Below are 21,501 nucleotides of genomic sequence, written 5' to 3'. Positions count from 1 at the left end.
GGGATATTTCTGAAATTAGGATTTTGGGTTCTTTGTGCCAACTCAACTAATTTAAGTGAAAATTATAATAGGGAAAATCATATGATTTTTTTAAAATATGTTTTAGTAGATTATTCATGCTAAATGCTTGGCTATACACTTAAAAGTGTTATCAGAAGAAAGGCATATCGGTCCTTGAAAAAAACAAATCATAATTTGTGTGGATATACTAAAAATCATGGTTCAAGAAACATGACATCTGCCTTTCTATATGGCCATCACCATACCGCTATTTTCGCAAACTGTTATTTTAGAATATCCTGATAAAAAAAGATTTCAGAAGCAAATTCCCTGAAAATATTTCAGCATTTCTGGCATATGGCGAAATCCAAACAATGACCTCATTGGTTACATGTTGACATTCAAGTTGACTTGCTCAGTCTGGAAGTGTTAACTCATCGTACGCTAGCTGGGGAAGCTTCAATCTAACATTGTATATTAACACAGGTTAAATCACAAACTGTGCTGACTTTACTGCCTTACAACTAGCGGTCACTGTCAGATAAATAGGTTGGTACAATTAACTAAAAACTATTAGAAAGGAGAACTGAAGTAGGTGCAGTGACTCTACACAGTTTGGTAGTGCAGCACTACACAAGGAATTACGGTAGTCTGCAGCAGAGGCTGCTGGGAGCTGTTGAACTGCAGCATGTTTTTGTGCTGAGAAGAGACCAGGAAGAAGTGTGAGTTATGCATGTCTGTGTCAGCAGCTTCAAGTCCTACAATCTCCTCTGGTTTAAAAAAAATAAAAAATAAGATGGTTCTCGCAGCAAATATAAGGGTTAAAATTATAATGGGTTCCCGTCTGTGTTATACCTAACTGATGCTGGCATATAGTGGGCGGTATGATCTGTGCTGACATTACATGGGGAAAAGGAGAGGTTCTCGAAATAGTTTTTGTGTAATTACTCTTCACGTATTTATAGAATGCAGAGTTAATTTGGCTTTAGGGAACTCTCCAGCCCTGTATGCACTTTAACGCAATGTTACCTTGTAATTGATGTGTTAATTTAACGTGAATGCAAAGAGGGATTCCTCTATATACTGCAGTACAGCGAAGGTAAATATTTTTGGGCCTGGATGCCCAACTTTCTGCATGAAACCAAGTTGCAGACGTGAAAGTGTCAACGCTGTATGGTGGCGGCTACCCCTGTTATAGTGCAGTGTTATTTTCATCTTCCAGGAAAAAACTCATAACGCACGCAAGCATATACTCGCACACACTTACATGCTTACGCATGCACATGCACACACTTATATACATCATGCAGCTTGGCAGATACAGTTTATTTTGTTGTATATGTTTTTGTTGGGGCATAAATGTAGCAATTTGAAGAATTTGCATTATGTTTAACCCTTCTTTTTCTCATGTCTTAAGGAAGAAAAAGGCAGTGGCAGCAGCACATGGGTAACACGTGAGAAGCCACATAACACCTTGCATCACTGCTGTAAGATTCTGCAAACACCTTGCACCCATCCTGTTTAATCTAAATATCAATGCAAACACCTTGCACCGATCTTGTTTAGGAATCTATATAGATTAAACATGATGGGTGCAATATGTTTGGTGGCTTCTCTGATAGTGGCAGCAGCAGCACATAGGTTCTATATCCCCATCTATCCTAATTTCATTTATCTTTTCTCTTTCTCTCCCCTCATTATTTCTCCCCTTTGTCTTTCTCTTTAACTCTCCATTTTCTTACTATCGCTCCCCTTTCTCCCAATCTCTTACCTTTCTTAGTTCCTATGGTGAGGTCTGTTCCTAAAGACCTCTGTTTCAGTACTCCAATGCGTAATTCCCTCTACCGTACAATAGAATGAAGAATAAATAAGCAAATGAAATGGGGTGCCCCCAGACCCCCTATAAAGGGCTGGTGATGATTACTCCCTCCATGCACCCTTGTATTTATATATTTATACTAGCATTTGTTCCTGTAACTAAATTTACATGTACTTTTATCTCTTTTACCTCAAGTTTTTCTTTTCTCTACCTCTCTTATTTCTATCTTCTCTACTGTCTTTCCTCTTTCTCTCTCTTTCTCCTTGCACTCTGCAGAATGTTTTGATTCACCCTCCCCCACACACTCTCCAGCAGCCCCTCACCCATCCTGCACACAGCACTATCTGGCATTCCCCCATCACTCCATACAGCTACCTGTCCACCTGTGCAAACAACAGTGTCCTGCAACCCTCTTCCTTGCAAAAAACAATAAAATGAAAGTGCCCCCCTACACAACACCATCATCCCGCCTATCCCCCACACAATACTCTGTGACTTTATGCCTCACTCAGCTACTTTTATAGGTAAAGAGATAATCTCAATACCACTTTATGGTGCCTGCTGGCCTAGTGTCAGTGGAGTTAGTTAGGTGGCTCCATAGATACAATTCTCATCTCCTGCTTTCTCACCAAAAGTAACTCGAGATGCTAAGTTAGGTCATCAAAAATCCACCGCAGTGCTTCACTGCACCAAGGAAACAGTAGAACAGACGTATATGTGGAATAGACACATATGCCCTTCTGTCCCAAAGAAACCAACTCAAATGGTTGCTGGGGGGTGCAATGGGTGAGGGGCCCAAGTCAAAGATGTACCCCTTATTATTCCTATAGTTATAGGGAACATATGCAACAGTTCTACCTTTAGTGAATAAACCTTTATATTTGTAGTCTGTTGGAGGTCCTACTAGATAGATTTTCTTTTTGCATTTCCTGTATATAATAATTATAAAACATACTTGAAGTGATATCCTTATCCATTATATTTTTATTGCGGTTAATTAGTATTGTAATTACACATTTTTATAAATTAATGTATGTATTTTGAAGGAACTAGCGCAATGCAAAATTTTTTTGTATTTTTTTTTAAACCAAATTATCAGGCAAAACAAAAAAATCCAGGTAGCTTATTTTTACTGTATTTGGTGGTTTTCAAAACCTTGGGCTTTCTTCAAGAAAATATCTGTTTTTTATGGGGTGATTTTGCATACTTTGTGCAATTATGGCTTTTACATCATACTCTGAGTTGTGTGACTCTGTTATGGGCTTCCACCGATATAGACCCTTATCAGGATATCACCTCAGTCGACTGATGCGGCTTTTTGATTTTATATTTAGATGTGTGTTTAGATTTATTGAAATTGGTTCCAAAATGTTAAGAGTAGTGCAAAAATGAATGTATGCCAAGAAATGTGCAGGGTTCATGGTAGTGGAGGAATAAACCAGCTCTGATGAATGTAGCTTTTTGTGTCAATATGTTTTTCATTTGTGTGATTCTGGAAAAGCTGAAGAGGGAGCAGACATGTTTTTTTTTCCATCCCGATGAGCTTGGTCTGCAGATGTTTTTATTTAAAATGTTTGACAAAACAACAGCTAGTCATGTAATATTGTCTTTTCTTATTTATGAAAAACAGTCCCATAATAGAGCTGCATCCAAAAAAACAGGTCTATGGTTAATATGAGGTCACAGTGAATGATTTTAAATATTAATACGAGTTACAGTTGGAATATCCTGGTTTCTGTTACAATTTTTTTTTTAATGTATCTACAGGTAGCCTAGATATGGATTCTAAACGTGACTTTTTCCTCGGAGAGCAGAAATTCAAAGATTTTTGTATGGAATTCGTTAAACACTCACAGCAAATAGGAGATGGCTGGGAGTGGAAAACTGTGCAGGTAAACATGGCTAGATGTCTAGAGTCATGCAATGATTCATTTTGATCATATTATTTAATATAACATATTCAGATTTCACAAGTTTTAGTAACTGGCTTAATATATATGTCTGAACCCGTACATACTTACCATCCTACACATTTCAGTCATTGAATATATGTGACTTCTGCCACATTTACAAAGTGTCTCCTTATTTATTCACAGTTAGCAATATTATCTTTTTACATACAGTACAGATAACTAAAAATGTATGAATCTGAGCTCTATTTTGTGTAGAATGCTATAGACTGATCATTACTAAATATTTAAAGACGATGTGGTTTATTATTATTATTATTATTATTTATTGTTTTATATAGCGCCATCAAATTCCATAGCGCTGTACAATGGGTAGACAGGACATAACAAGTAGTATGTAACATAACAAATTGACTAACAGAGACAACAGGTGAGGAGGGCCCAGCTCAAACGAGCTTACAATCCAGAGGGTTCTCCGATATGAGAAGTAAAAATGTACGTTGTACCGCCAATATGTCTGTTAACCCCTTCAATCCCCTATGGATGTACCGGTACGTCCAAAAAAACGCTTCCTAAGAATCCACTATGGACTTACCGGTATGTCCAGCCTTTCTTACAGCGTCAGGGACACATCCCTGCCGCTGCATGGGAGATCAGGCTGCCGTTTGACAGCCTGGACTCCCCCCTGACAGCAGAAGCCGGCATCGCCTGTCTGATCTGAAAGCCGGAAAGTTACATTTTAAACTGCCCGATCGCGTGATCGGGCATTCCCTTCCAGGTTGCGTCACTGCTGATGTAACCCGGAAGTTCATCGGAGGACAGGATATACCCTGCAGGGGATATCCTGTCCTCCGATGAGGCACAGACGCTGCGATCTCTATGCATGTCTGTGAGGACCTGCATAGAGATCAAAGTGTGATCGGTGCAGGGGGATCGCGGGGAGGGGAGTGAGAAACCATGTCTCTCACCCCCCCCGTCCTGAAACAGAGAAGGAGAAAAAAACGGTTATTCATTTAAAAAAAAATAATAATAATAAAAAAATCATTAAAATAATAATATAAATAATAATAAAAAAAAATAATAAAGTGAGCTAAGTGATGTCATTGTGACATCACTGGAATTAATAACATGTTCAGGAGGTCCCTAAGAGGACCTCTAACCATTTACAAAATGAAATATATAAAAAAGATAATAAAAAAAATTAAAAAACCTTACATCCCATTGCTCTAGAATGACATCTACCCAGTATAACCCTCCTGCCCCCGGTCACAACCCCCAAACCTGTTAAGCCATAAGCATAAAAATTCTACAAAAAATGTACACCTTATAGTATGTTCCCTGGTGCTGGGAAAGTATGGAAAATCTATATAAATGAGGTATTTCTGAAATCAGGACACCTGAATTGATAAACTTGGAGGGGATTTTCCATCACTTTTTTTCACCTAATTTTGTGAGGATTCCGAGGGAAAATTTAAAAAAATTAGGTGTTTTTTTTTTCTAATTTTCGCTAGTTTTTACTAAATTTCTCATTCTAAATTTTCAGCTAATCATCCAACTATGGTATCAAAAGAAAGCTCTATCTCTCCTTGAAAAAACAATTTATCGTTTACATGTGTACACTTTTCATAGGAAAAGAGAATAATCGCTGAACCGACATAGCGCAAAAATGGCAAAATTGCTCTGGGACTTGAGGTACCAAAAACCCCTGGGATTGAAGGGGTTAAATCACAAAACTTATTGATCTTCACAGATCCATAAGAACAGGACAAAGCATCAACGTCTTTCGCGTTTCGCCCATATGGGCTTAATCATAAGCAAATGATTCTCACAAAGGAACTGGTATTTAAAACAAAATTAAGCCAATCACCACTGATATCATCCTGCAGTCTTGATTACTTGCACATGATACAATTGAAGCAAGGACATAGTCCGATGTACATAGAAAATAGAAACCGCATTAATGCTGAGATAACATATATACCACACAGATAGACATAAAATGTCCACATGTGTAGTATATAAATTAAAATCATAAACAAAAAATCCCCCAAAAAAGTAAGCGCTAATAAATATATGAAGAAATACATATAAATAGGTGGGTACAAAAAAAAAATACATAAATTATTATTTAAATATTAAATATTAATCTAAATAATAAATTAAAACAAATATCACTATCTAAAACTGATGCTTAATGTAAATATTATTGCACAAAAGAAAAGGGAGATATGATTATACCACTCATTAATAACTTATAATAATAATGATGAATTTATAAATGTATAATACAGATTCTCATATCTTAACTAAGAATAAAATCTAATATAAATTAATAAGTAATGATTTTATTAAAAATATTAAAATAATCGCAGTTTAATTAAATAAATCAATAACCAATGCATGTATGAATCAACTAATCGTGTATGGTGTTAGTAGACATTTCCATAAATGGAAATGTAAAAAAAAAAAAATAGTAATGGGATGAATAATACATGGTTTTAGGTTTTACATATGATATAGTGACTCATTTAAAGTCCTGCTACAGGCTGATGTTATGAGCAGTGTTCCTGATGGCACCCTTTGTAAACTTGATATACAAAATATGGTTCTTCGTAAACTTGCGAAACAGCAACCCCAAAGTGGAGTTTGAGCTTGGAGTGTGCTTTACGAAACTTTTTTTTTAAAATGGTTGAGCCAAAAAAAGTTTTTTTTCTGATCTATTTGTATATTGTTGTTATGTTAAGTTTTTTTTCATATGGGTAAACATAATTCGTTGGAACGTTAGGTTTAGATGTAATGTAAGGAATTTTTACTTTACGCAGTGGGTGGTAAATAAGTGGAACAGCCTCGCATCATATGTGGTAGAGGCTAATACAATGAAGGAACATTCATGGGATAGGAAAGCCATCCTGAATTTAAGATGAGACCAAGGAGTGATTAAACTCAGACTAGATGGGACAAACAAATTCAGTGTTTCTACAATGGCTGTTCTGTATAAAAAGTGATTTGGGAATGAAATGTAAAAAGTGGTTTCACCATGGAGTGCTCATCTTGATTGGACCATTCGTTTGGTTGCTGTGGAAAGACCTTTTAAACATTGTGCCACAATAGTGATAAGACCGCTTTCTGACATTGCAGTCTAATACAGAGATTTCAGTAAAGGAACCTGCTCTAAAACAGTTGCGGTTTGTGAGAGCTAAAGCTCCCTGTTTCTTGGGCTTCGTCCCTATACATTCTTGACGCCATGGCAACCAGTATTTTTCCATGACTCCAATTACTTCTGAAGCACAGACAATGGTCTAAAATTCAGAAATGTTTGTTTTAAAGTGTTAAATGCAGCTATGCAGTGGCGAGAAAGAAACGAAGAGATCTTTGGCATGTCACTAATTATTTTGAGTAGTTACTCAGGAGAGCTGGCTAACAAATATCCCCTTTAAGTGTATAATGTGGATGATATGATTTTTATAAGGCATGACATGTGTTTGACAAAAGTAGGCAGCATACTGCCCTCTTGGGTGATCAGACCCCCTAGTTTGCTGCAGCTCAATGGGCTACTTGCTGGGGAGATCCATGATCTCCACAACTGTTCCATATACTCTATGGACGTCTGTGCAAAGTTGGCTCCATAGACTCCATTTAAAGCCACTGTAGGCTTTTAAGACATAGAGAAGACAGAGAATGTGGAATGGGTGGCTGAAGGGGCTGCCCTACGCCTTGCCTAGGGCATCTCTGATGAGCCATGTACTTAAGATGGATCAGACAGTTTTTATGAATAAAGTGAGGCGGGCAGGGAATGGGAGGCCAATACATCTCTTGCACAGCATATAGCAAGGTGGTGGGAGGGGGCGACACCACAACAATTTAAAGGGACCTCTCAGCCATCATATGACATCAAGTGCATATAATGGCAGGAGTGTCCCTTTTAAGAAATGTTAGCTTCCCTTCCTTCCATTAATAAGTTCAGTTTTATAAAGACTGAGCTTTAAGAATTGTGTAGACAATCAGTCAGAAACAGATGTGTGGTGATGCACTTAAATAAATCTACGTGACTGTGACCCAAATTTTAGGTAGGTCAAGTTACGATTATAGTATAGCGTCCAGCGTCCCTGGGTACCAGCTGTTTACCAAGTGACCTGTTCAGTGGGATCCCCTGGAGCTTTACATGTATAATGCCACAATCAGGAGACGTATGCGTTATTGATTCATCAGGATGAAACATACTTAAAAAATAGTAATAATGTTGTGCACATGGCTGCGTGCGGCAAGATCACTGTAACATTTCAAGCATGCCTAGAAACAAATTTTGAAAATACTAAATAAGATTTAAGGTGTTGCAAGCAGTGTATATGCTGGGACTGGGTAAATCATTGATGGAATGATTGGCGCATGAAGGAATTTGGATGTGTGTCCTGTTGGGAGGAGACAGAGTGTCCATTAAGCCACTGTTCATCTTCTACTGCCTGAACTCCTAAACGCACTGGTGCTTTAGACAAGTGTTTTGCCTGCCTTAAGACGTGCGACAAAGCCTGCCACCAACGGCTGATTGCTGTGCTGCTGGGACAGTCCTTTTGACTTGAGGGTGGAGATGATGCTCAAAAATAGGGTGTATTAAAGGGACAACTTAAACCCGATCTAGTGGCTAGCCCCAGATTTATAGTTAAATAATGAGAAATTATAGTATTTTCTATTAGGAACATAATGGTTTAGTGCAATAAGGAGACCTGTCCAAGACTATGACAATGCGGAGGCATTGTAACGAGTGATATTGCAAGAAAATAACAAGAATGTAACAGCATTTAAGGATATAACTTCGCATTTTATAAATATAGATATACAAGACCTTTTGATGCAACTTTTCAGAAGACAGCTTATGCAGTTTGTATAAATTCTATTGTTTAAAAAATAACCAAGTCAGGATAGCTCTCACCTATCATCTTCATGACTCCTACATTTTTTGGGTGGCTCCTAGATCTAAACCAAATTTGTCAACCCCTGGAACATGTGATGTGCAGGCTTGGCTTAATACTTGTGGCCTATACATGTGACACATTGAGAAACTTGATGCTTGTCTAGTGATTGCTCAGTCAGTAGGCACCATTGCAAGGATAACAGCATGTGAAAAAACTTATCTAGAAGTATTTGCAACAGGTTCTATAACGGGTATGATTTTCAAACAGGGGTCTGACGAAGGATACATAAGAAAAATTTGCAACCAGATGAAGCCTGTTAGTTCAGAAGCCATTCAGCCTGTAGAAACCGAAGATGATGAAGATAAAGCATTAGCTAATAAAACAGAGGTGAGTCTTTCCATGTCTTAAGCACGCTTTAAGAAATGTTATTATTGAGCATATTCTCCTTAAAGGTAAAAACAAATGTATCTGGAAATCGCTCAGCCTTTAAATTAGATGCTGTTCTCTTCTTGAGAAATCGTCAGATTGCTGTATAATAGTAGGTAAAAATGTGAATGCACAGTAAACTCTACATGTTACAGACTGTCATATGATTTTAGGAGCATAAGGGGGACACTGGACAATCCCAGTAGTCAGGGAGCCATAGGTGCTATAGGTATAGTTGCTGGTAGCTAAGTTTGATCATCTGCCATTGTATATTGCTCGCAATACATGTGTATCCGGCTCCTATAAATACCTACCTGGCTTCTAATATCTCCATAGGCTTATCTGGCCATCTTTAAATTTACTTTACCGTAATGGAACAGCCTCCCAACAGAAGTGGTAGAGGTTAATATAGTGAGGGAATTTAAACATGCATGGGATAGGCATAAAGGTATCCTGACTCTAGGACGAGGCCAAGAACTGATTAAGGTCTGAGTCTTTACACCAAGAAAAATGGGCAGACTAGATGGGCTGAATGGTTCTGATCTACCATCAAGCTATATGTTTCTATGTTAAAAGAATTATATATCCAAAAGCTCCATCACATGAGACCGCAGCAGCTGCCCTTAAATAGGTAACAGCCCCAAGCAGATAACATCCAGTAGCTCTCCAAATTAGATATATTTCAGAACAGGTTTACAATACCAGTATTGTTTATGTTGACTATTACCTTACATCAATAGTTTAGTTTAGTTTATGGACGTGATTTCCCCACAGTCAATCCGTAAATTATTGATCCTAATTAAATTTCAACCAAAAACCCCCCCATTGTTTTCTTTCTTTGTTCATCGCTGGGGCAGTTCTAATGAATGAAGACTGTGTCCCTGCCTTAACTGTTTGTTAAACATGTTTCCATTAGACCGAGGGCAGTTATTTTTTCTTGCTCTTATGCATGTCACTCAGTGTTCAGGGCTTTCCTGGGCTCATCGGGATGCTGCATCCAAGTGAAAAATAATATTGGTGTGTTAGCATGAATGCCTGTACCCAAGTAGGAAATCTGAACTATGTTGGCGCATACCTCACAATTCTATGTTTTTGCTCAGGAGACTCTGAGGTTTATTCACTTAAGTTGTAGTTGGCAGATTTGTTTGTAGATGTTTCCACTCGCTGACTCGAAAATGTAAAGGGCCGCCCCTGCTCCTGCAGGAATGGTTAAACCGACCCTGCATAAGGCATTATTCAGTTAAACATCTGATTAAAAATAGCACTAAACATATTTGTTTTTTACTCGTAATAAAACAATAAAGCAAACTTTAAAATTGTATTCAAAGTAAGGTTTGCTGAATCATATTCTTAAGAGTTTAGAAGAAAAATACCTTATTTTACCTGCTAATTTTGACTTCTACCTGCTGACTAAACTCTTAAGGAAACAATTCTGCAAACTTTACTTTTAATATAAGTGAGGTTTGCTTAGATGTTCTCCTTAGAAGCAAAAATAAAAGTCTAATGCTTCTTTGTGCATTATGCAGAGCCATCCAAGCTCTTCTTGCATCTGAAGCTCTCGAGGCTGGCCCTTCATAATGTATAAAGAAATTGCAAACTCTCCTGCCAGCTTCAGCTTTAGTGAATACACCCCCTCTGGCACAAACTCTGAACCTTGGATCTTCTGTTTTCTGTGACACAGCACTCATCATTACTGCCAGTCTGCACAGGAAGATGTCATCTGTTGCTCTGCTGGTCTTCTGTTACATACAAAAAAATATTATATTTTGTAACATATGACCAATATATATCCATTCTAATTACAAGCAGCCCATTACTTCATTATAAAAGACATTTCTCATTTTGTAGTAATGAGAAATTACTTGCGCCCTCTCTAAAGGTTTCTCCACCTTCTCTTCCGCTTGTGCCGACCGCTCCAATCGGGGGAGAAGACATCTCTATTTTGCCTTAAGGTGAACTGCCCCCCAAATTGCAGCATTTTTGCAAATGTCCTTTCCTTCGATTGGAGGATCAGGGGAGAGGAAGTCACAGAAAAAGTGTGTGCCAGATTATGTCCGCGGAGATGTGGATGAAGATGAAAGAGAGAAGATGGAAGATGCAGAAGCGGAAGTGGTCGGCAGAGAAGTTAGGGAAACATTTAAAGAGAATGAATGAGAATGAACGTAGGTACCGGGCGATGAATTTCGTTCCCGAATTTACAATGGCCCCTCCAGCCCACGATTTACCTGGGGTCCAAATGGATAGAGAACGAAATTTGTTGCACGAAAAAAAATACTTTTGGGCCCATTTGCACGTCTACTGTAGAGTTTCATATTGCAGGCTATGTTTTATGATGGTTTTGGAATAAACTGATTATATTTCCAGTCTTGGGCCTTTATATTTGTCCGCCTCCATCTGCATCTGATGATGTTGTTTTGACTGCATCTTTGATGTCTTGTTGAATTCTGTTTTCTTTTCCCTGAAGAACATGCATGAGTGACCGATGCTTCCATAAGTAAAATAAAAGGAAATTTATAAGGAAGCTGCAGAAAGAACTTACAACGTGCACTCTTGCGACCTTGTGCAAATATTTTCTTTTTTTGCCTGTGACAATCTTGTTTCGTGGTGACCTGACGGAACCGATAATCTTTAGGCAGTAAAATTGTTTTTGTTGCAAACTGCTAGCAAATAAACTGTTCACTATCTACAACCGAACATAAAAAAAATATTCTTTTGCAGCCAGATATAAATGCTCCATTAGCAGAACGAAGGTGCTGGAATGCACTCTGAGCTGTTTTATTAAATACATTAATAAAGATGAAAAAGTCCTTACACTCTGGAGACCTCTTTTTTTACGGTTGATTTACTATTATTTGGATAACTGACTGCAATAATTTTGAAATATATACCGTCTTTTATTGCACAATTTACATTACTCCTAATATTTTAGCTGAAATGAAAACAAATCAATACATATGCCTGTTGTGTATATTAATGGCAAACGTATTGCTGCTTGGTTTTTTTCACTTGATGGTGTGAGATTCCCCTGCAGTGTGCTTATTGCCCGGCTTACTTTATACCGTAGCAGCTAACAAAAGAGGCAAAGGGTGTAGTGTTTGGGCTAAGCTGTTAAAATAATTGAATGGATAAGGCTGTGGTTGAGTGACAGGGGAGAGAAGGTTGTAGTTAATGGTCTTGTTACTAGTGAGGTACCTCCGGGGTCAGTATTAGGACCTTTACTTTTTAATATTTGTATTAGTGATATCTTTTTGCAGATTATACAACTGTCTGCATTTTTAACCTATTATTTTTAACCTATTATTTCATTTTTCCATGTGCAGTGTGCCCAAAAATGGCACCATGAAATATGGCACTGGTATTTAATTTTTGGTATTTAATTTCCAGTTGGGCCCTGGAAGGCACAAACCCATTCTTCCTACTTTCCTTTCCATCTGATTTAGTCTTGGATGCCAAGCCCATGGACCAATACTCATTACACGTAACCACGGAAAAAAGGCGAGGATGTGGTTACCGGTCCATCGATGATGGACAGAATTTTATGTAGTAATAGGAGTTACCTTTACCTGGTTTCAGAACAAGCAGATTCTGTTCAGGGGACACCTCATGTTAAGATAAATGCCGCTCTAAAACGAACTATTCCCTGACCCCCCTACCCAGTTAAATAATCTGGACAATGACATATTATTACATTAATAATTTAAGTTACATATTATAAAAAAAGTTTGCCATCTCAGTTGTGTATTGAACACAAATTATATGAGTAATTAAAGTGCTATATATGTTTGTTTAAATAGAATTGTAAAACATCTTCCCTGTTTGATACACAAGTGCAACAACATTACTATGTGAAGTTATCATGTATTACAAATATAATGCAGTTACTTCCAGTACAGCCAATCCAAGTATAACCAGCAAGGAGTTGCTGCTGATGTGAATGAATGTCTCCAGTGGTTTAAGAACAGTTTGGTATAGCTCAAGAACACATTCTCTCGGTTCACTCATACAGCTGTATGCCAAGTGACTTTTCATCAGAAGGCTTAAAGAACCCTGCGCTATATAAAGTCTCACGATCCGCATTGTTAAAGTTGTTTCACTCAATCCTCTTTTCGCCAAGAGAGCAAATAATAACTTGGATCAATAAAAGGTGTTTTATAGACACTGTCTTTAAAATAAATCTAACTGATAATTTACAAATGTGTTTTATTTTCGTTAGGGAGGTTATTGTGCCATTTAAATATTTCATAGCATGATGTTTTTGTTATATTCATGGCATAAATGCCATTAGTGAAATGCTAATATTGTGTTACTTGTGTGCCCTGTGTACGTTTGCTGTAAGTGCCTCTTTACCTTATATTAAAACAGCCAGAGACCTGCATTACCCAATCCATATCCTGAGAAATGTAACTAGTGGAGTTCTGATGGATCATGGCGTATTCCGATTAACTAAATGTCAGCAGATCCTGATTCATATACAGTACTCGCATCACATTTATCCAGTGTTAGTGTGTATATACCGTTCAAAAGTTTGTGTTCACTTAGCCATTTTTAAGGAAAACAAGGTTTCACTATACCAAAACCTAAACTTTAGTGCAGAATTAGTTGTCTCAGGCCATGCACTCGCAGCGATCAATACTAAAAATTGTATTGCATTGCTGTGCATTGTTCTTCCCAAAATGATCCCCTTAAGAAAATAATAATGGTTGATTCCAATTACTAAAATGTGTTTGGAAAACTAGATGTTATCTATTGTGCCTCTCTCTTTCAAAATGCAGGTATGTAAAAATGAACATTTTACAATATTTACTGTATTACAAACAATACATTATTGAGCCATCTGGAATTTAAGTGATTAACTGATATCGCTCACGTAGAAATTACATTTTGTTTTCTATGTTTTCGTGCTTGTCACATTATATATTTATTTTTAACTGCATTATTAGGCTGGTGTCCCATATACTTAGTCAATGTTGCCTAAATCCCTACATTTTCCAATAATTGGCTATTCTCCGGAGCTGATACTTAAGGCTTTCAATGTTCTTTCTCTCCCCTTCAATCCAGCTTCTTTTTAGAATGAAGAAGCTTAAGGGGTATAATTATCTTTTATTTATATAGCACCAGCGATTAATGCAGCACTTCCTACAGTAAATACATTCAAAGGATATGACAAAACTAGAATTGACAAACCAAGACTAACTGATACATATAAATTTGTGTTGTGTTTCTCCTATGACAAAATGTTAAGTAATTATAATTCATATTTCATGCCAAAAAATACAGAAATCTAAACAATAATATTAATTAAAAGGAACTTATCAAAAGAATCCTATCCGCCATGAAAATGTTATGGACCGTACTACAGTCTGGAAATTGACAGCTTTGCACATGATTCCTCAAAATTTAAACAGAAATTACTAAGTCTTTATTTAGAACTTAATGTTTTATGGACCTTTAATCTGAAATTCTGTTTTCTGTCAGTGACATAGCCTTGTGCTCTCTGTCGCTACTGATGATAGAAAAATCAACACAATTGACTTGAAGGCAGTGCCACATAGAAGAAATATGAGCTGACTATTATTCTACTCTGTCCTCATTACAAGATGACTTCTGGCAATCCCCGTGGTGATACCACTCATTAAATCATAGCATATGCAATGACATCAGCACATAAGAAACAACTTTACAATCACATCAGAATTTCCTATTTAGCTGAATGAATGTAGTAAACCACAGTTTAATATTACTTTTAATGTTGTGTGTTTTTTTTCTTCTTCTTGATTATAAGTTTAATTGAATTGCATTACTCCTTCTCTAATTTTGTATCCTACATGCCATTTGTTGTAGTATGTCCTCTGGTTCTCTATATCTGACCTTGGTATATCTCAATGACAGAAGATGTGTTTCACCATTTTATGAAAATACATATCTATATAATTAAAAGTTTGATGTTAATCCATGACATGCTAAAGATTCTGTAGGGCTTAACGTAACCTAGTAGATGGGAAATACTAGGATATTTTGTCACAGACATTTATATATTACTTATTTTTCTATAATGCTACATACATCTCAGATTTTTTTTTCTTTCTTCCGAATCTTTTCCCGTTCTGTGAACACGTATGCTTTATTTCTTCTAACAATGAGTCATAAACAGTGTTCTGCCGCCATGGTCTCTGAATGTGAATATTAGCTCTGACTCATGTTTCTTCATCACTGCCTGGATATAATGTCGCCTCCAAAATGTTATTTATACTAAATGATATTTTGCGTGGCAGCAGTGATATATCTTGGAAGATGAATAAATGATGGATATGTCAGAAAAATGCACACATCAATGTGTTCAGGATGGAGCCTGTCTTAGAGGGTTCTATATTTGCTCTATATGGTGTGCATATCCAAAACTACTAACATGCGATTAAGAAAAGATCAATTTAGATAATGTTTCCGTATTTTATATATTTTGTGAGCACTGATTAACAGTTTCTGTTTTTTTGCTTTGATGTTGAAACCCTTGGAAAACAAAAGTCATTGAATAGAACCTTTGTCCAGATGTGACACAAAGTTGGGACACAAACTTATTTCAGGAGGTACAAGTTATAATATCATTATGAAATGAATCTGTGCAGCCATATTGACTGAAGGTAACTAAATAATGTTTATCAAAGTTGCCTTTAAGCAAGTTAAGGAAAAGCTTGAAGAAAGCTGGTGTAATTGTGTAACACCCCAATTGGTTCTGCAACAGCTGAAGAACTACAATCTTGCCACCACTGAATCTCAGAACATGATGGCATTTGCTGTCCACCTAAAATGAGAAGATAACCACATATGTAGTATTCCATGGACAAGATTATTGTAGCGGATATTAGTCCGGTCCATGGGAAATCTGCTCATTTAGTTTCATGTCCTTCTTCGCACATTGACCCATGTTGTCACTCAGGTTGTTTCCAACACAGATTTTGAAAGGTTTTGGTATATATAATCAAAACTACATGTATACATTTTATATATCGACAAATATGAATTCGTTTTGTTGATTTTAGTTTAAGTAATGATTCTTTGGGGTTTACAGAATATATCAGATTCTATCATAAATGTATATATAAATATTAAAACCATTGTTTTCTAAAATAGTTTTCTTTTCCTTAATTTTTAGGACATCTGCAAAAGTATGCTGATAGTTGAAATGTGTGTCCATTCTTATAGACGTAATAAATGTAGTTAATTGAAGCGGTTGAGAAAACGGCTTATCAGAGTGTTACCGCAGAAATTCTGCAGTTTTTTTTTAATTGGTCAAATCCTTTGTGGTAATTGTCACATCGTTAGCAGACACATAATGAATGCCATAGGCACTGGTGTCGACATAAAGGAAATAATGTCACATTGTATCTCTTCTCTAAAAAAGATATGAACAACTTTTGTAGTTCTTTTAAGTTAGTATTTTTTGTGCAATGCAGTTTTTTTCCTACAAATTATTTTTGAGCTGTGCCGGTTTTAATGGGAGTGTGTCCATCGTTGAGGTGGACCTCATAAAACTCATCTTTATTATAAGGCATATATGGTATGGTCCGTGCTATTCTTTCAAGCATGGGCTTGTTTATCTTATCTTCCTGTGGATTTAGGTTTTTGCACCTTTATGTAATTTGGATGATGCCCACCTTTATTTCCAAGTGTCCTTTAGACATACAGTAAGTGCTGAGACAATAAGATGCCCTTGTCTCCATTCCACCATGGAACACTGAAGCAATTTTCTGTACCTATGTTTTCTGGCTGGAGATGAGATCATAAATGATTTGGATGTGAACCACCAGGAATGTGTTCCAGGCATGGTTCTATTAAATAGGATCCCCATGATACCCCCCCCAAAAAAAAACAATACGGTATATTTCACATAAAACATGTGCACATCAATCCTAGCTCCTATCTAGATAAACAGAAAACTTATCTAAACAAAAGGTTCTCCAAACTGTAGCTGTGTTACATGTTTTAAATTGAGCGCTGGCCTTGGATGGCATCCAGATGTCCAATATTCCTTTTTTCCTAATGCTCAATTCCAGTAAAGCAAAAACAAACAAACAAAAAATGCCAGGAATGTGGTCCTACTGACTATAATGTTGGAGAATCATTAGAACCATTCCTTAACGATAATTATCTAACAATACACATATGAAAAAAATGACATAAAGCCATTATTAAGAGCTATAAGGTAAACATTACCAAAAGTATGTATGGAAACCATAGGGTGAACCTTGGTTCAGAGATATGCAAGCAGAGTAAAATACGTATGACTATTTATATATTAAAACTTTTAAACCTGCTGGTTGACACATTGTATGCAGCAGGATACAAAATGTTTCTATTGTCAAAAATTGAAATTCCTCATTTGTTAATAATGGTGAATGTATTCTAAAAGATTTTAGCAGAAGCAATTATTCTTGGACAGTGTAGGAAATAGTACTTTTTTGTTAAATGGTAACCAGATTGGAGATCATCTAAAGGAAGGACTGTGTTAGATATACGTATAGAAACTGCCTATGGAAATTGGAGCTGGGGAATAACAGAGATCCAACAGTAGCAGGTAGAAGAGCAAAAGGTTTGGCTTTAACTTTCTAGTTTATCTAATTTCAGAATAGAATTTTCCATTGGTAATGAAAATGTAAACCTGCAGAGTAGAAAGATAATTTGTGTGTGTAGCCTGGTTTTGTAATGCTTTTTACACTTTTGTAATTGCTTGGGTTGTTGTAAGTGAACATTGAACCAAAGTCTGCATGGGTGGAAAAGAATGTAAGTAGACAGTGATCAGATTCACCAGAGTTCTATACTGACTTCAGTACCCACAAGTTATCGAAAAACTTTTATGTAATGAAAAAAACAGGGAATTACCGTATTTGCTCGATTATAAGACGACCCTGATTATAAGACGACCCCCAAATCTTAATATTAATTTAGGAAAAAAAGAAAAAGCCTGAATATAAGACGACCCTATAGGAAAAAAGTTTTACCAGTAAATGTTAATTCATTTAAACAATTTTTTTAATAAAAGCTATGCTTGAGAAAAATATTTTGGTTTTATTTCCTTCTATTTTCCAACCTGCCCCCCAGTTATGCACATCTGCCCCAGAAGTGCCTTATACCCCCTATATGCCACTGTGCCCCATGATATGCCTTTTAACCCTCTAAATGCCACTGTGCCCCATGATATGCCTTTTAACCCTATATGCCACTGTGCCCCATGATATGCCTTTTAACCCTATATGCCACTCTGGCACTTAGAGGGTTAAAAGGCATATTATGGGGAAGAGTGGCATATAGGGAGGTTTAAGGCATTTCAGGAGGCAGAGTGGCATTAAAGGGGTTAAAAGGCATTTCACAGAGCACTCTGCCTCCAGAAATGCCTTACACCCCCCATTTAACACTCCCTCTCCCTCCTCCAAACTTACCGGTGCTTCTGAGTTGGAGGGGGGGCGCATAACACAGGAGGGTCCAGGTCCCCTGCATCTGAGCCCCAGGTGCTTAGTCCGGGCAGCATGTAGAGCTCCACGCGAATCGCGTAGAGCTCTACACGCTGCCCGGACTAAACACTGGGGACTCAGAAGCACCGGTAAGTTGGAGGGGGGGGGGGCATAACACAGGAGGATGCAGGTCTACACGCAGCCCGGACTAAGCACCGGGGACTCAGAAGCACCGGTAAGTTGGGGGGGGGTTAACACAGGAGGATCCAGGTCCTCTGCATCGCTGCGGGGGATCTGGATCTTAGTCTCATAATCAGACCTTTGAGGTCTGATTATAAGACGACCCTGATTATAAGACGAGGGTTATTTTTCAGAGCATTTGCTCTGGAAAAAACCTCGTCTTATAATCGAGCAAATACGGTACTCTGGTTTGTATGTCTATGGTTAGACACGAGGCTTAATATAGGACAAAGGACCAGGTAAGTTTTTTTTGGATGGCATAATAGCTACCATATTATTTTTTTAGCTATTTATTTATCAACATAAGGCAAGGAGACTAGTTAGATGGTTAAGGGCCTTCAGAAGTCAAGTAGTATAATGGGAAAAGAACGGGAAGTGGTCGGCAGATCGGTGTCAATTCATTCCACAGCAAATCTGTTGCCAATGTGAAATTACAGGAGACAAATGGAATTTGTGCAAAAAATCTGAGTTTCATGAAATGGCGAAGAGTTGTCCAACTCGTGATAAACCAGAATGCTTTTCAGCAAACCTAGTCTATGGTAGTACAAATTAATTAGTATAGCCCTAGGAGGAAAAGGTTCATCATGCCACTATTTCCTTAAATAGTGAATAGACCCCCAAACAGCATCATCACATTTTTTGGAGGGAGGGGATTAATGTCAGTTGTGGTGCTAGGCATTTAATTGTCTGCTGTATTTTATTATGTATGCTAGTACTATGTTCTAATTGCAATTGTCTGAATTGTCTTCTCATTATAGGGCTCTGTACAGCTTGTTACTCTGTATTTGTAACAGTGAAGTGGAATTATTGCTTTACTCAGTAAGCTTTTTCTTAATGGTAACTCAATTGTCTTATAAAAGACAATTTGCATTGCATTTCCATTCCAAAACAACATGTATTTTATATGTTTGGTCAGTGAATATGCCTTGTATTTAACTCTTAATCTCACTGTATATAGCAATCATAATAGTCTGGGTTTTCCAGTTTATTATTGGTCATTTAGTCTATTTTTTTTTAATCCTCTTGCGCATTTTATTTTCTGGAGACAGTACATTGTTCTCCACCTCCTGAGTCACTCTTTTTACCCTCCGTTCCTCCAATTGAGGGAGAGGGTTTTCCTCAGACCTTTTGCGGAAGTGCATTTTTCACAGCAGCATGGACATCTCCCTGCTGCTCCATGGGAGATCGGGACTACCACCTTTCAGCAGAAGCCAGCATCTCTGGTTTCCTGACGACTGATCCTGTGTAACAACGCTCATTGCAAGCGCTGGTACACTTTTACCTACCGGAAGGGAATGCCTTATGTATCAGCACCCTGCTGACGCCCACTGGAAGCTCTTTTCTCGGATTGCTCCCGGATTGTGATCACACGAATTGCAATCAGCAATGCTACAGAACCCTGCTTGCTGATCACAGTGTGATCAGTGCAAGGGAGATCAGAAGGATTAAATGAAAACGCTTTTTTATGAGAAAGGGTGTATAAATTGTGTGAGTACGTCAATTACGGAGAGAAGAATCTCAATTTAAACCAACATGGTAAGAATGTCAAAAAACATAAGGTGCTAAAAAAAACACCTTGCTATAGAAAGGGTTAAAGGTTGTAGGCAACAAATGCATATTTCAAGATGTTCAGACGTAAAGAGGCTTTCAACAAAGTTACTCTTTGATTTATGAATTGTTAAAATGGAAAGTGCTTTGTTATTAAAGTATTATTATTATTATTTATTGTTTTATATAGTGCCATCAAATTCCGTAGCGCTGTACAATGGGCGGACAGGACAAAACAAGTAGTATGCAACGTAGCAATTTGACTTAGAGACAACCATCTTATGTTATTAGCCTGATTTCACTTGATATTTTTACCAGAGCCGAGTGCATGAGTATCTGCATTCTAATACATATTTAGACAGGTATAAGAGTGGTATAATCTAGAGCATTTTGTTTTATCTGAATATAATAAAAAATCTTGAAGCCACTGCAAGAGCTTTTAGAAGAGCACTTGACGTTCTAAAGGAAATCATGGAATTTGAAGCGTGGTGGAATTTGAAGTGAGGTCATTGCCTCTCTGAATGATCATTAGTGGTGACCTTGGAACATTCTTATATGTAGATGCTTGAGAAATAAACAGAAGCTGCATAACCCATTTGCCGTGCTGAGCAATACTGAGATAAAACCATTTTCTCCATTACTTTGCAGTATTAGCATAATTAAACTTTGATTTATACTGACAACATTGATGCAATTAGCAGTCCCATGTAATCTACAAAACCTGAGAAACACATTCAAAAATAAAAAAAAAATATTAGAAATACCCCAAGTTTAATAACAAATGGTATCATTTTGAAAATATTTACAAAAATGCAAAAACATTCATTTTGGTGTGCGGTATGATTTGTATTGTGAATACATTTTAGGAAGGTCATTGAAGCAGTGCCCATGCTGTTTCTTACAGCCCTTGGAGAAGCCTATTAACTGGTTTTAGTTATAGGAACATTCCTTTTCCCTTTTGGTTGTGAAACGTATATTAAAGTCAATTTTGCATTCGCTTCGATGTATTTTACCAAATGAAAATTGATGCATGCATTCTTTTTAGAAGGTTAGAAAATGCATATCTTTTCAACTTGCATGTATGTGAAAGGAATCCGTTATGGGGTAGCCACTCCACGTATGTGTTGTTTCAAAAGAAATCAGGTGATGTGAGTTTTTCCTCCATTTTTCTACTTAGTGCGTTTTTTTTATATTTGGAATAC

The 21,501-nt window shown here is 37.2% G+C and overlaps 1 protein-coding gene across 2 annotated transcripts in view; it reads left to right on the top strand.

Moving 5' to 3' along the window:
* The first annotated feature begins 585 nt into the window (after window positions 1-585).
* The window catches only part of ATG10 (autophagy related 10), a 43,311-nt gene continuing 22,395 nt past the window's right edge, over window positions 586-21,501 (top strand). Inside the window, exons 1-3 of one of the 2 annotated variants that reach the window (XM_053475233.1) lie at window positions 586-722; window positions 3,587-3,711; window positions 8,907-9,026. In XM_053475233.1, the coding sequence (XP_053331208.1) occupies window positions 3,598-3,711; window positions 8,907-9,026 (234 nt within the window). In that variant the 5' untranslated portion in view covers window positions 586-722; window positions 3,587-3,597. Of the gene's footprint in view, window positions 723-3,399; window positions 3,488-3,586; window positions 3,712-8,906; window positions 9,027-21,501 lie in introns of those variants that run through there. The other variant, XM_053475227.1, reaches the window with a different exon arrangement.

This window comes from Spea bombifrons, chromosome 1 (assembly GCF_027358695.1).
Source record: "Spea bombifrons isolate aSpeBom1 chromosome 1, aSpeBom1.2.pri, whole genome shotgun sequence".
Lineage (NCBI taxonomy): Eukaryota > Metazoa > Chordata > Amphibia > Anura > Pelobatidae > Spea > Spea bombifrons.
This window is presented reverse-complemented; position numbering and strand designations above follow the sequence as displayed.